The 16,412-nt window shown below is 46.2% G+C and overlaps 1 protein-coding gene across 1 annotated transcript in view; it reads right to left on the reverse strand.

Moving 5' to 3' along the window:
- The window catches only part of Lama3 (laminin subunit alpha 3), a 228,620-nt gene that overhangs the window by 126,003 nt on the left and 86,205 nt on the right, over window positions 1–16,412 (reverse strand). Inside the window, exons 13-19 of the mRNA XM_032885613.1 lie at window positions 11,483–11,620; window positions 9,737–9,783; window positions 5,947–6,046; window positions 4,756–4,808; window positions 4,428–4,533; window positions 3,289–3,388; window positions 334–490 (exon numbers count right to left, since the gene is read on the reverse strand). Coding sequence (XP_032741504.1) covers window positions 334–490; window positions 3,289–3,388; window positions 4,428–4,533; window positions 4,756–4,808; window positions 5,947–6,046; window positions 9,737–9,783; window positions 11,483–11,620 — 701 coding nt within the window. The remainder of the gene's footprint in view (window positions 1–333; window positions 491–3,288; window positions 3,389–4,427; window positions 4,534–4,755; window positions 4,809–5,946; window positions 6,047–9,736; window positions 9,784–11,482; window positions 11,621–16,412) is intronic.

Genomic DNA, 16,412 nt, shown 5'->3' on the forward strand with positions numbered 1-16,412 from the left:
AGATGTTCTCTATGTTTTAGTAAAGTTTAATATCATTTAAGAAATTTATTTCTATCCATGAAAAGCCTCCAGAGACAAATACTATCTTTCTTTGGTTCCTTCATTTTATGATTTAGTGGTCAAATTAAAGTAACTATGAAATCCAAGTACATATTTAGTTAAAATATTGCCCTATCTTAAATCCCGAGCCTGGCTTCCAAGGCAACCCTAGCCAGTGCTCTACAGAAAATGAATCCTAGAATAGGCCCTGGCGGCAGCGGGGCTCTTAGACCCTAGAGTGCTCTGGGTATATATGGGTGTCCAGCAGTGAGCTGTAGCCCTCTGACTGTATACCTGCACGGAGGTCATTGGGACATATCCTCTCCAGCTAAACTCAGGGAATACCAGGGGATCAAATCCAAACCGTAGGTCTCTTCTGTTAGGTCCAGTGCCATCTTCGACCTCATACTTCATGTGGTGCAAGTCCGGGAAGTAGTAGTTACTTTCAGGCCTTTGTTAATCACAAGTAAAGGGACATGAGGAGTTAGGTCTGTGGGTAAGCTGAATATCTTCCCTAATAGATGCTGCCAAAAGAACACGGCCAACTCACTAAGCCCATTAACTCAGAACAGAGGAAGGCTGTCCCCACCCCTGCTCTAATGCTGGCACAGAGCACACCCAACACCCACCCATCCCAAGCACTAAATTGAGGAAGTCACTTAGCACAAGTCATGAGGTCTCCAACATACCCCTACTGTGTTCTAATGGATGCCAACAATTAATAAAATTTAATAGCTGCTCTCTCCCTCCATCTTCCCACACTCACATACTTTACAAACATCAATAATTATGGGCAAGCACTGTTATAAGCATCACGCTATAATACTGTATTTAGTAAACATATATATAACTTTATCATATTCTTATGTGTTTATTTGTGTGCATGCATGTGTGCACACGTGTACATGGATGTGCACTTGTGGCGGGCGGAGGACAACGTGCTAGGGTTGGTTCTCTCCTCCCACTGAGTGGGTCCTGGTCCTGAGGACCCACTCGGGTGGTCAGGCTTGGCAACAAGTGCCTTTTCTGTCTGAATCATTTATAGGTTAATGGATGAGTTCCTTTGGCAAGTCCAATTGTAGCAGTCATAAAGAAAGCTTTAAAACACCCAATGCTAAGTGGCTTCCACACTCAAACTACTCAAGAGTTCTTCAAGCCAATAAATATGCAAATCTGTAAAAAGGATAACACTTAATGGATTTAGAGACATAAAAGATCCACCAGGCAACAGAAATAGACGCCCCGCCCCTGCACTGTGAGCACAGTGAAGGCTGCCACGCCCCTGCACTGTGAGGGCAGCCCCGCCCCTGCACTGAGGACAGCCACGCCCCCACACCGTGAGCACAGTGAGGACAGCCACGCCCCTGCACTGTAAGCACAGAGAAGGCTGCCACGACCCCACACCATGAGCACAGCGAGGGCAGCCACGCCCCTGCACTGTGAGGGCAGCCATACCCCTGCACTGAAGGCAGCCACGCCCCCGCATTGTGAGCACAGCGAGGGCAGCCACGCCCCCGCACTGTGAGCACATTGCGGGCAGCCACGCCCCTGCACTGTGAGGGCAGCCACGCCCCTGCATTGTGAGCGCAGCGAGGGCAGCCACGCCCCTGCACGAGGGCAGCCACGCCCCTGCATTATGAGCGCAGCGAGGGCAGCCACGCCCCTGCACTGTGAGCAGAGTGAGAGCTGCTTGCATTCCAGCATTTGCAAAGGTCCGTAGGCGTGTTTTTCTCCAGCGCCTCAGAATTCATCCAGGATCCATTCTAAAAGAATTACTGCAAACATGTTTAACACATTATGTGGAAGCAACATGATTGAGCCAAAACTATACAGCAAATAAGTTATAAAATACTTTGCAGGCATTAATATTTTGAGGATTTCTTAATGCTATGAAAATGCTAATGATATGTACTGTTAAATAAGTTGATTTTAAAATTTACATAAAAAGGCTTAGTTTTAATTGTAAATAAAGTCAAACCAATAATATTTTACAAGGTTATCTTGGAGAGGGGCAGTGCAGATTTATCTTTGCCTTTTTATTTGAATGAGTTTACTGAAATTTCTAAAATAAATATGCATTTATGATCATAAAAATTAGAGAACAGTGAATGCCTTCAAAACATAAGAAAATCTAAACAATCTCAGATATATGGCTGAGCTGATATTTGACAAGATTGGGTCCTAGGGACACAGGTCTGCCCATCTGGACAGAGAGGCTGGGGTTCCACTGGCTGGTTTATCACGCTGTACTGTGGTTTTCACTCACTATCACACCAAAGGCTGCACTGGCAGTATTTCCAGGTATTCTCCTGTGTGCTAAAGTGTGAAACATCGCTGTTTTCATCTGTAGGTGGGTAGCTCACTTCTGTTGGGTTCTTTTATTTTCTCCTGTGCTTCTCCATGTAGCTTTGGCCGGAAGGCCCAGCCACAAGGGCCAATAGAGAGACTGAGGGACAGTCACAGTCGGCAGCACTCAGAACTACATCAAAGAATGTCTTAATTAATCTGCCGATGAAACAGGAGGAGAGGGTGCTTGAGATTTTGAGAACTTTACACTTTTTTGGAGTTTTTGGCATATGATTGAAAACCAAAGAGTTTGGATTTCAATTTCCTTCCACAGAGGAAACACTTACAGTTGGATCATCACACCCAGAGTCACTTGTCATAGACCCCAACCTCTCCCAGAGTCACATATCATATACCCTACCCTGCCCCCAGTCTCTGCCCTTCCTGCTTTTGTTCTTAGCTTCCTTTCCATAGCCTCTGTTTCGAGACTTTTCCTGCACACCTTATTCTAACTCACCTGACGTCTCTACTCCCTCACTGAGGGACACAAGCAGGAACTGAATATCACTGCTCTAGAAGCCTGGGAAAGTGTGGGATGCCCCTTGGGAAAACGGAGCTGGCCCCTGTGTTTGGCCCTTCCTCGCTGTGGCTTGTAGAGAGGCTTCGGCCTCCAGTGGGCACACTGCAAACTGTTTGCATTTTGTTTTTGTAATGATTTACTTGTTTACTTGTTTCTTCCAATTGTCCACTTGAAGCGTGGGGACTTTGGGATGCAGGGGGCTTGTAGTTTAGGCCACAGAACTGGTCTCTATGAACATTGTAATCTCCTATTCTAATTAGCTCACATGCCCAAGGTTCCAATTACACTGACTGCTTCATCTGCCTTCCCAGGATTACTACACACGGGAAAGGGGGAGATGGCCTTGGTAACACGAGTGTGTAAGAAGCTTCAAGAGGACTCACCTCTGGCACTGTTTCCCCTCAATGTGCTCTCTGCACTGGCATTCTCCCGAGGGCCCACTACACATGGTGGTGAGCGCTCCGCCAATGTCACACTGACACCCTGAAAGTCAAGAAACAGTTGGGGTTACTACCGAACTGTCTCCCTGACAGATGTTTCCCTCCCCAAGAGAAGAACGACTCTGGTATTCTCAGCGCTGTCTGGGCTTCGTCTTTCCTGTGAAGATCCTATATCAGGCAGGGATGTCTCAAACATAAGTGACCCGTCTCCTCACAGGTCTACCTCTAATTTCAAGATGTGCGACTGTGGGCCAGCAGCTGGGTACACTGTTCTCCAGTCAGAGGGGATGGTAGCTCCAGAGCTAAGCCTGGCTAAGTAGCCTGGGAGGAGAGCTCTGTCAGACAAGTGCTTCCCCACAGACATGGAAAGAGGGACAGCAGACGCTGTAATCTCAGTGCTGACGGATGGCGCAGAGGCAGGAGCATCCCTGGGACCTACTGATTAGGGATAGCCAAATTAGCAAGCCCCATGTTCACTAAAGACACTGTTTCAAAAAAGAAAATGAAGATTAACTGAAGGGGGTACCTGACATGGACCTCCTACACAGGGCACACATATATATGAACATGAATACACACACACACACACACACACACACACACACACACACACACTCACACTCACATACACACACACACTCATACACACTCACTCACTCACACACGGAACAACATTGCTGTAAATAACTTTCATGAGGAGGCCCACGTGGAAGTGAAGAGTAGCCTTGTAGGCCACCCACTTCTGGAATTTCATTATTTAACACAAGCCTCTATCTAAGTATCTGACTTTTTAGCTAATATGAAATATAGCTTCAAGGTGACCAAGTCTCAGTGTTAGTCAATATTAGCACGCACCCTCCATCCCACATATGTAGTTTGTAAATGAAGCAACAGTGTTCCTGGTAGAAGAGAAGTGGAAACAGCACCACTTGGGGTTCCCTTCAGGTGTCACCACCAAGGTCTCGAGACAGAATGTCTGAGCTCCATCCTTGAAAATCAGCTGCAGACAGCCATGGCGGGGATTCTGACAGCCTCTGTCCTTTAGCATTTTGGCTTGCCCAAGCCCTGCCAAATGTATTTACCTTGACAGCCAAAGTAATTGCTCTTCTCCAAGGAGAAATATCCATCTGCGCAGGTGTCACAAGCATCACCAGTTACATGAGCTTTGCAGCTGCAGTCACCGTCTTCCTGTGGAACAGTGACCTGGTCAGCAGCATCTGATACACAGGATTCACTAGCCCTCAGGCTTGGAAGTGGGCTCATCAAACAACAGGAGGCAGGGTAGCCGGGATTGGGAAAGTATGCCCATGCTCACGACGACTAGCCAGGGTCTGGTACCATGCTCCAGCAATCCCACAGCCAGCCACTGCAGAACCCACAGTCATCACATGGAAAGCTGCCCCATGTTACCTGTCCACACTCTCCAATCCCGCTCACTGTCCCTGCCTCATGGCATTGGCACTCTGTGAAGGTAAAGAGGGTATCTATGATCCAGGGGGTATACAAGGACAGTTCCCTGGCTCTAGGGACATTACATGCCTACGACAAAACTCATGTGGTTGGATTTCCTGTGGACTTAAGCAACATTCGCCTGCACTGCTGGGCCCAGATCAGGATTGCTTTCTGGGGCCAGTAGACAGATCAATCAACACGATCCGTCTAGAGTGATGGCTAGCTTGTGGCAATTCTAGCACAGAGTTTATAAATGTCCCCAATGGCAAGGTCATTGTTGATGTTCCCTAAAGATTGGTCATTTCACTTAGACCTCTTGTTAGGTGTTTTTACTTGGTATCCTGGCTTTAATAATTGTACAAAATGAAGATGCAGTAGGCTCATGTCATTGTTATATTGTGTGCATTAAAATTAAAATAAAGTTTATCCAGAAAGAGTGGTTTATAAAAGCAAAGAGTTCAAAGGTATTTATCAAGAAGCTGCCTTCCCAAACAACAAAATTCAAATGGAAACAGTATAGATAAATCTTTACTTGAAAATGATAGTTCTGCCCTGAATGGAGGCAGGGGGACACCAAAGCAACATGTTGAACAAATCGAATTGGTTTGACACAGAGCTCTCTTAACATAGCCCACCAAAACCCATCCCTTCTGCTCAAACTCCACCCCACTTCCAACTAAGCAGGGCTCACATGGGCTCACAGAGACTGAAGTAGCAAACACGGGGCCTGCATGGGTCTGCACCAGGTCCTCTGCATATATGTCATTTAGATAAGCTTGGTGTTTTTCTGGGACTCTGAATAGCAGGGGCAGGTATGTCTCTCTGACTCTCTGCCTGCTCTTGAGACTCTTTTCTTCATGCTGGGTTGCCCTACCCAGCCTTGATATGAGGGCCTTTTTGCCTCGTCTTATTGTATCTTGCTTGTCCTGCTTGGCTGTTATCTCTTGGAGGCCTGTTCTTTTCTAAAGAGGGAACAGAGAAGGAGTGAATCTGGGAAAGGAGGGAGGTGGTGGGGAGCTAGAAGGAATGGGGGAGAGGAGGGGAACTGGTTGGGATAAACTATCTGAGAGAATGATATATTTACTGAGAAGGCAAAAATAAAGAAGCAAGGACTCTGAAAGATATGGCAGAATACATGGGGCAGCTTACCTGAGCATCCACGGGGGTTTTCTTTGGCCAGATCCCAATATAGTGGTTTGCAGACACTACATGTAGGGCTTGTAACATGCAGCTTGCACTGGCAGTAACCCTGGAAATGAAAATCAAACGATATCTGGCATTTTGAAGTCAAGACCTGTTTCAAATGTGTGTTTTCAGCAAAGCTTTGTTAGCGAAATAAATTTTGACCATGAAAGATAAGCCAAGGGATTTACTAAAGCCCAGGATTACTTTAAAGAGTCTTTTGAACTTGAAAAGGGAGGGGAAGTGGTATTCCAAAGCAGCTGAGAACAAATATAAACAAATTCAAAGAAATATCACATGATTATCTTATTAGATGCTGAAAAAGCATTTTATAAAATACAGCATCCCTTCATGTTAAAAGTATCGGAAAAATCAGTGATTCAAGGTCCATATCTAAACATAATAAAAGCAATATACAGCAAACCAATAGCCAATATAAATTTGAATGAAGAGATACTTGAAGCAATCCCACTAAAATTAGGAACTAGAGAAGGCTGCACACTTTCCCTATATCTATTCAATACAGTACTCAAAGTTCTAGTTAGAGCAATCAGACAACAAAAGGAGATCAATGGGATACAAATTGGCAGGGAAGAAGTCAAGATACCACTATTTGCAGATGATATGATATTAGACATAAGTGACTCCAAAAATTTCACCAGAGAACTCCTACAGCTGATAAATAACTTCAGCAAAGTGACTGGATATAAAATTGACTCAAACAAATCAGTAGCCTTCTTTTATACAAATGAAAAATGGACTGAGAAAGAAAAGTGTGACTCTTCACAATAGTCACAAATAATATAAAATATCTTGGTGTAACTCTAACCAAACAAGTGAAAGATATGTATGACAAGAACGTCAAGTCTCTCGAGAAATAAGAAGACCTCAGAAAATGGAGGGGTCTCCCATGCTCATGGATTGGAAGGATTAACATAGTAAAAATGGCCATTCTACCAAAAGCAATCTACAGATTCAATGCAATAGCCATCAAAACCGCAACACAATTCTTCAAAGACATGGAAAGAGCAATTCTCAATTTCATATGGAAAAAACAAAAAAATCTAGGATAGCAAAAACAATTTTTAACAATAAAAAACGTCTGGGGGGAATCACCATCCCTGACCTTAAGCTCTACTGCAGAGCAATAGTGATTTAAAAAAAAAACTGCATGGTATTGGTATAGAGACAGACAGGTAGATCAGCGGAATAGAATTGAAGACCCAGAAATAAAACTACACACTTATGGACACTTGGCAAAGAAGCCAAAAATATGCAATGAACAAAAGAAAGCATCTTCAATAAATGGTGTTGGTCTAACTGACAGTCGGTATGTAGAAAAATGAAAATAGTTCCATATTTGTTACCTTGCACAAAGCTAAAGCCCAAGTGGATCAAGGACCTCAAAACAAAACCAGATGTACTGAACCTAATAGAAGAGAAAGTAGGAAAGAGCCTCAAACTCATTGGCATGGGATTGGGGGGTAGGATTTCCTAAACAGAACTCCAATGGCTCAGGCTTTAAGATCAAGAATTGATAAATAGGACCTCGTGAAACTGAAAAGGTTCTATAAGGCAAAGGACATAGTCAATAAGGATAACTTGGCAACCTACAGATTGGGACAAAAAACGATCCTTACTAATCCTACATCCAAGAGAGGGCTAATATCCAAAGAATATAAATAACACAAGAAGCTAACCTCCAAAAAACCCCAAACAACCCAATCGAAAGATGGGGTATCGAGCTAAACAGAGAATTTACAACAGAGGAATCTTGAATGGCCAAGAAGCACTTAAAGAAATGTTCAAAGTCCTTAGTAATCAGGGGAAATGCAAATCAAAACCACCCTGAGGTTTCACCTCACACCAGTGAGAATGGCTAAGATCAAAACCTCAGGTGACAGCAAATGCTGGCAAGGATGTGGAGAAAGAGGAACACTCCTCCATTGTTGGTGGGGTTGCAAACTGGTAAAACCACTCTGGAAATCAATCTGGAGGTTCCTCAGAAAATTAGAAATAATCTACCTGAAGACCCAGCTGTACCACTCTAGGGCAATACACCCAAAAGATGCTCCATGATGCCACAGGGGTGTGTGTTCCACTATGTTCATAGCAGCCTTGTTTATGATAGCCAGAAGCTGGAAACAACCCAGATGTCCCACAACAGAAGAATGGATACAGAAAATGTGGTTCATTTACACAATGGAATACTACTGAGCTATTAAGAACAAGGACATGGTGAATTTTGCAGGCAAATGGATGAACTAGAAAATATCATCCTGAGTGAGGTAACTCAGACCCCAAAGGACAGGCATGGTATGTACTCACTAATAAGTGGATAGAAGTCAAAAAAGTACAGAATACCCAGGAGACAAGTCAAAGGGCCCAAGTGAGGATGCCTCAATTCCACTTGGGAGAAGAAAGCAATCAGAGGAGGGAGGGAGGGAGGGAGGGAGGGACCTGGGTGTGAGAGGAGAGATGGAGGGGAAAGGGGGAACATGATCAGAAATTGGGATGGGGTATTGTGGGACAGGACAGAAGCCCTAACGGCCAGCAGAAAGAATGGAAATATGCAATCTCTGGAGGTGGGAAGTGGGGTGTCTCTCTAGAATGTACCAGAGACCTGGGAGGTGAGAGATAGTCAGGAATCAAAGGGAGGGACCTTAGATGAAATGCCCTACAGTGGGAAGAGGGAACTTGTAGAGCCCACCTCTAATGGAAAGACAGGTCATCAAGTGGAGGGATGGGTTGCTTCTGTCAAAAACTCTGACCCAGAATTGTTCCTGTCTAAAAGAACTGCAGAGATAAAAATGGAGACGAGACTGAGGGGAAGGAGGTCCAGTGACTGACCCAAATTGGGATCCATCTCAAGGGGAGGCTCCAAGGCCTGACACTATTACTGATGCTATGGTGTGCTTACAGACAGGAGCCTAGCATGGCTGTCCTCTGAGAGGCCCAACAAGCAGCTGACCTAGACAGATGCAGATACTTACACCCAACCAAGAGAAGGAAGCCAGGGGCCCTGTGGTTGAATTAGGGAAAAACTCTTAGAAACTGAGGAGGAGGGTGACCCCATAGGAGGACCAGCAGTTTCAAGTAACCTGGACCCCGAGATCTCACAGACACTGAGCCACCAACCAGGCGGCGTACACTAGCTGATAAGAGGCCCTGACACATATACAGCAGGGGACTGCCTAAGAGAAGATGCACCTAACCCTGGAGAGACTCGAGGCCCCAGGGAGTGGGGAGGCCTGGCAGGAGGAGGGGCGGAGAGGGATAGACAGGGGAGAGGAAGAATGGGATGAGAAACCATGAGAGGGCAGACCCAGAGGGGGAAAATACTGGACTGTAAAAAAAAAAATTAAAAGTAATAAAAAAGAGGGGGTATTTTTATTTGATGCATTTGAGTGTTTTACCTGCATGTATATATGCACACCATATGTGTGCCTGGTGCCCAGGGAGGCCAGAAGCAGGCACGTGATCCCCTAGAACTAGACTTAAGCATGGCTGTAAGTCACCATGTGGGTGGGTGTTGGGAACTGAACTTGAGTCCTCTGTAAGTAGCCTCCAGGAAAAACTAATTGCAGGACTCCAGGATGTGAAATTTAAGTAAACCTTACTATTTTTTAATAACAAATACATATGCATCTTGAATTTAAAATCATGAGGTTGCCCAATTTAAGCAAATTGTGTCTTACGTTAATTTCAGGAGGTTTCCACAGGGTAGCCATGACCTTTCACAGAGGCCCCTACTTACCAAGCTGGAGTCCATGGTCCCAGCTGGATCGCAAACGCTGCTGGACCCTGCAGGAGATTCAGAAGTGTTACCAAGTCTGGCTGATGATCTAGATGCTGCAACATTTGTTAAATTCCCCCCTTTTTTAAAAAGTGCACTGACATCTATGCTTTTGAGAGATACGTGACAGAGACCATGTGTAACTCACACTAAGACAAGCCAGGAGATCTTTGTGATACTGGGTCTGCCCTGACTCATTTGTCACTCAGTGACTGTGCCCTGCCTAGGAACACAACTTCCTTTCTGTGTTTAATGATTGATACCCTTTACTGTTAATATATATTTCAATTTGTCTTTGAGAATTACATGTAATATATTTTGATCATATTCTCTCTCCTCCCTCAACTTCTCCCAGATCCTTCCCTAACTTCCCTGCAAAACCTCCTTTCTTAATGGGTGATGGTTACACTGAAATTTTGAGCATCTTTAGAATTGTCCAGAAGAGGGCGATATTGCACCTCTTTTAAAAAATGTTATAACTAAAACATCCATTCAAAAGAAGGTCAACATAAAACAGGGAAATTTTAATTCTCCCTGTCCGTGTGTGCACTGAAGTTCTTGGTGATGTCATCTGATGTGCCTTCCTGCCTTCCCTGCAGAGGCTATCTCTGAGCACTTGCAATGTCTTGGTATTGCACTGACAGGAACCTGGTTGAGCCTGCTTCCATGGCTAGTTTTCGCCATGGTACATATACACAACAGGATCATATATCCTTACAAATTGTCCCTTATCGTTTTGCCTGTTTCCTCTTTATAAGTTTGTCTCCGTTTCTCATGATGTCCTTCTCTCCCCCCTCTTTCTGTGGCAGCCCACACCTCATTTTCTCTTCTTTTGTCTTCCATAGTGACCACACCCCTGGGCTCCTCCCGTGGCATGGCCTGTGTCACTGTCCAGCTCAGTTACAGCTATGGCTACTCTGCCTCTGCCCCAGCACTCACAGACCTGGTGACCTCACGAGGACCACAGGCCTTCTCAGGGGAAGCCCTGCAGTAGCTGTCTACACTTTCTGCCCTGGACAATTCTGATTAGGAAAGTTGTGGAAAATGTCATCCTCTCTTCTACCCAGTCCTACCCAGCTCTGGATGCTTCACCCTTGGTGTCCCCAGGAACCAGAGGGTTCCTACAAAGACCAGTTTTCTGATGGAAAGTCTGGGTCAGTCTTCTACAAACTGCCTCCTTCCATAGCACAAAAGATCTCTGAAATCCCCAGGCTGGAGCTATTGGCAGGCCTGGGGCTGCCACATTAAAGAGCTTGGGGGAATGCAGGTGGCTCGTGTCTGTGTTAGGAGAAGACCAGAACACAGCTCTGGTCCCTCTCAGCCTACAGCAAAGATCCTATGCAGCCCACATCAGCACCGAGAGTCACTAGGACAGAGGCATGAGCCTTGGTGCACAGGGGCTGGGTGGGGCGTCGAACAATGCAAGGGCAAATTTGTGAGGTCACATTGACCACGCTGATGCAGAGGACTGAGAAGCCCAGATGTTTTATGAATGGGTTATTAAAGTCGTTCTCTTCGGGCACTGACTGTCTCTGGGCTTGAGTGTGTTGATGGCCGTGCTTCCACTAACACTGCCTACGGAAGACTGAACCAAATACTTAGGGTGGTTTGAGTCAGTGTAGAGAAGACTCATCAGGCTTCTCCAAGAGGTTGGCTGCACCCACTCAGATGAGGACCATGCTGCCAACATGCCGCAGGCTTCCTTACCTTGGCAGTAGGGAAAGTCGTAGGCTCCGGAGAGACACCTGTCACACCGCCTCCCCGTTACTCCAGGCAAGCATTCACACTGGCCAGTCTCCGGGTCACAGGGCACTGGATAGGATCCACTAGTTGAACACTGGCAAGCTGCAAGAAAGAGCGGATCAGACTTGGGCATGCATTAGAGTACATAGGGCAGAGCCCTGGACAGGCGCCCTCAGGTAGGGCCAGAAAGACGCAGATTCAAGTTCCAGATTCACGTCGTTGATTGCGCTAAGCCTCGGTTTCCCCTCCCTTACATGGGGCTGGTCCTGAAGTCTAAGGATTAAATACTTGACAGGTAAACCACGCCCCTCACAGTCAGGACTTACGAGGACAATGGTTTTGTTGCTGTTGTTAGTTTCATGCTCAGCAAGACTGACGGTGGAAAAGGGGGGTTCAGGGGGCCCTGCTCATGTTCAACAATGGCACTCGGAGGAAGAAGAGAGGAAGAGGTGACAAGACACACAAGTCACTTGAGGGTGGATGTCAATGCCACATCCCACTGGGATCAAACTATCCCACTGGGACCAGCTTGCGAATGTCCTCAGTTTCCTTTTCTCTTCATATTCATTTTCTCATGGTCTAGTGTAGTTAAACCATCATGGAAAGGGTTACACAGGCTGGGCGGGGAATGGGTCGGGAAATCCATCCAGAGTCCTTTGTCCTGTGGCAGCATCTCTGTCTGAATGAGCAAATACTCAAGCAGAGCAGAGAGGAGGGGTTCTGCCTGCCCCACCCCAGCTGTGTCAGGTTCCTATGTCTGCACTTACACTCTCACAGGTCTACGCACAGGTCTCTCACAGGTCTGCCGCTGCCCGGTGTCACGCCCCTTTGGACTGGGTAGACCCTACTGCTGGGAGAGGAAGCCAGGAATGGCCTGGCTAACTTCTTACTGCCAAGAGTCTCCCATCTTTACAAGGTCTGGAAGGAACTGGAGAGACAATCTCACGGAATCCCACAGTTACATGGTAAAGTTCAGAAGGTAAAAGGTATTCTCGAAGTTACTAAATCAGTCTGTGAAGCAAAGGGTTCCTCCCCGCCTCCCTGCCACCGTAGGATCGCACTCATTTGGGTCAAACTCATGTGTGAGTGACCTGCTTAGCCTCACTGGACCTCGGCCTGTCCTCCTGTAAAGTGGAGTTGATAACAGATCTATCTCCTGTAGTCATTAGAGAATTATCAGCCATGAAGATGGGAAGCTATTGGCACAGAGGAGTCCTTCCATGTTTGCTCCTTCTGATGTCTCTACTCCAATTTCTATCTCCCCACATGTGTCCTTTGACTACTCCATACTGGATAAATGGGTACGATGACTTAGCACTTCTGACTGCCAAGTTTTTATTCAGTGTGCTCAGTAAAAAATTAATTATATATATATATATATGTGTGTGTGTGTGTATACATATATATATATTAAAAAATCAATTGTGCATGTGTGCATGCGTATGTGTGAGACAACTTCATTTGCAAGGTCACCAGATTCCCACCCTAGTTGAGAACCGCCGTAGGTAGAGTCCCCTGTCTGATGTTTGTTGTGTACATAGACAGCCTTGGGATCTAGGAGACACACAACTAAACTTTAAGGCAAAGAGTCTTGAGAGAGCAAGATGGAGACCATGCCTTCTCTTGTCATTCTCTGGCAGGATGTGGCCAGAGCTGCATGGGGACTCACTCTGAAGGGGCTTTTTAGTTTGAATGACAGTCCCAACATGTGTCTGGCCTGCTGTCACCGCAGTCAAACTCTCTCTCTGAGGGAGTGAACAAGGCTGCTCTCCCCATAAGCAAGTGGCCTGGGAGTCCAACAGGCTATAGTGACAGCTTGGAGAACGTGCCACCAACCCCCTCCTCCCCATCATTCCAGCAGACAGCAACTGGCATTCCACTGCATTTAATGGTCGCACAGCTAGGTGTGTGTTGTGGGAAAATATAAAAACATGCATCCCTGATCTCAAAGAGCTAAAATTCCAGAAGAGGAACTAAAGAATCGGTGATGCATAGCCAGAGTCCTCTCCCCACCGAGCTGTGTGTGAGAAACTTGCCTAATGCTCACAACCTGCTGTCGGGAGCTACCTGAACAAGGACATGGATACTGTATGTCCCCACCAACGTTCCTTCCTGACCCTGTGGCCCCGCCAAGTCTCTGTTTGTAGAGATTAAGTTTCTAGAGAAATGTTCTCAGCCTCTGTGATTGTTGCTTTCGTGAGTCAGCTTGGCTAGGCTGTGGTAGCTAGATGTTTGCTCAAACACCAGTATCAACATCATTACAAACACTTTTTATATGAGATTAACATTCTGATTGATAGACTTTCTAGACAGAGTATACAACACCCTGGGAGGCAGAGGCAGGAGAATTCATGAAAGTTTCAGCTCAGCACGGACTATACAGTAAATTCTGGGCTAGCCTGATCCTCTCATAACCCCTTCCATCATACAAAAATGTAGACTCTATGATGTGAACCAACTTCATTGAGTCAGTCAAAGTCCCTTGGAGGAAAAAGATAGGTTCTCTTAAAGGTGTTCTGCCTACAGACAGCCTTTAGATTCAAGCTATAGCAGTCTCTAGCTCCTGGCTTTCTTTACAGATCCTAGGCTTAACAGTCAAAAAAGCATGACTGTGTAAACTAACCTCTCCCTCCGTGTGCGTGTGTATGTGCATGTGTGTGTGTCCCTTCTGGATCTGCTTTTCTGGAATCAAATACAGACTTCGGTTCCTTTTAAATTTATCACCTACACTATCAATGTGGTTTCATCAGTTATCAGTGCTAGCTTGCTTTCTGCAGGAGCAGACTCTGATGACTGTTCTTTGACTTGGTTTGGGGGCTTCTGGAATTGGCTTTCTAGCCTATCTATAAAAGCATTGTTGACTCCATTCACCCTTCAGTGAAGGGATCAGTGATGAACGCATCTTAATGGGACTGCACAGAAGCAAACACATTGCCCCTGTGGACTCCTGATCAAAGATGTATAAAGTGAGGATTTGATAACTGAGGTAGGGTTTGGTTCCCTTTGGCTTTTGCAGCTAATGAATAAAATGGCCTTGGCTGGTTGTTCCTCATTGTGCAGGCAGCACAGAAGAGTTCTAGAATCTGATGCCCAGCTCACACAGCATAAATGGCCCCACAATTCTTGTGTCTTTCCCAGAGGAAGGCTGGATCTCCCGCATTCCCCAGGCAGATTGCTGAGGACCCAGCTTTCAGCCTAGCCTGGCAGAATTACAACACAAGTTGAATTCTCAGCCTTGCAAAGTATCTTTAGGGAAAAAAAAATCAAGGAAGGGATAGCGTAATCATAGCTGTCAACTTGGTGGGAAGAGGACTCACGCAGGACACACCCCTCTGGGATGCATGCCCTGCGTGTGCCCAGTGTACAATGCTATTTCTCCCACAACCAGGAGGCACGGGTCCAGGAAGCAGACTCAGAGAGAGGATGTGGCGTAGAGACGTGCATGTGAGTGTCATGGCAACAGGAGACCGATTGTGGCAGTTTATAAGCTGCTCTGGCTATGCCATGGTTCCCAGACATCTGGCTAGGTACCAGGTGAGGTAGTGATGGGAAGGTATGTTTTAGAAGAGATTAGACTTGGGTAAAGGAGACGACTTCAGAGCACTTCCTTAAATGAAAGGCACTGCTCTTCCAGACCTGTGTTCTGACCTTAAGAGGGGGCCAGCTCCGCACCAGGCTGCCAGCCTAGCCTGTGGATTTTAGCCCTTCCCGTACCCACAGTCCCCCGAGCCAATTCCTTACAATAAATCTCTCCGAATGTGCCCACGCCTGGGGTTGCTGGGGTTGCTGGGGTTGCTGGGGTTGCTGGGGTTGCTGGGGTTGCTGGGGTTGCTGGGGTTGCTGGGGTTGCTGGGGTTGCTGGGGTTGCTGGGGTTGCGAAGCCTGGCCAGTTCAGGCTTTCTCTTCTTCTCCTGCCTTAGGGGATTGAGTACAAACAGGAAAACAAGCTTCAAAGAGTCAGGCAGCTGCCTGGAGCACAGAGAGCTCTGCTGCTTTCCGTGGACAGCACAGACACTGGCCCTTAGGGCCACAGAGGCCGCTCCAGGCCATGCGGTGGAAAACAAAGGCTTGACCTCCAACACAGGGCTATTTTAAATGACTCATTCCATCTGCCATGGTGCCTTTTCATTTTACTCCAGCCGCCCTCAGAACTGCCAAATTCCAAACCCCAACCCTGGCAGCCCTTCCACTACACTCTTGGAAACACGGTGAAGCTTTCAAACCAGTCTAATTCTCTTCTTTGTTCTGGTCTGGGTCTGAAGTATTTGCTCCCCCACCACCACCTATTCAACATTGTTTAGGCCTAAAATATTTCTATTTCTAAGGTATATAAAACTAACACAGACTAAGTCCCCCTTGTGGTTTGGATCACAAATGCCCTAGATACTTGCTTATACGTAATGAGACATCTTAGGGGTGGGACTTGAGTGTGTGTGTGTATGTGTGTGTGTGTGTGTGTGTGTCCTGTCTGGCCTGGAACTCTTTCTGTAGACCAGGTTAGTCTTGAACACTTGGAGATTCACCTGCCTCTGCCTCCCAAGTGACTGGATTAAAAGCATGTAGCCCCGGGGCTGGAGATTTAGCTCGGTGGTAGAATGCTTGCTTAGCAAGCTTAAGGCCCTGGGTTGGTCCCCAGCTCGAAAAATAGAAAAAAAAAAAAAAAAAAAAAAAGCATGTAGCCCCATGCCCAAGTCTTAAACAAAAATTGTAATATACATCTATTTTGACTATGATCTGTCACATGAAATCTGATGCAGAAATGTCTTGGTTTCTGGCCAACAAACTTCTGATTTAGGGTCAGGAAGATGGCTCAGGGATAAAGTGTTTGCCACACAAGACCAGAGAGTTCAATTCTTCATGTAAAGGCAGAAAGATAGTTGTCTGCAAACTTGTC

The sequence above is a fragment of the Rattus rattus genome, chromosome 15 (genome assembly GCF_011064425.1).
Source record: "Rattus rattus isolate New Zealand chromosome 15, Rrattus_CSIRO_v1, whole genome shotgun sequence".
Lineage (NCBI taxonomy): Eukaryota > Metazoa > Chordata > Mammalia > Rodentia > Muridae > Rattus > Rattus rattus.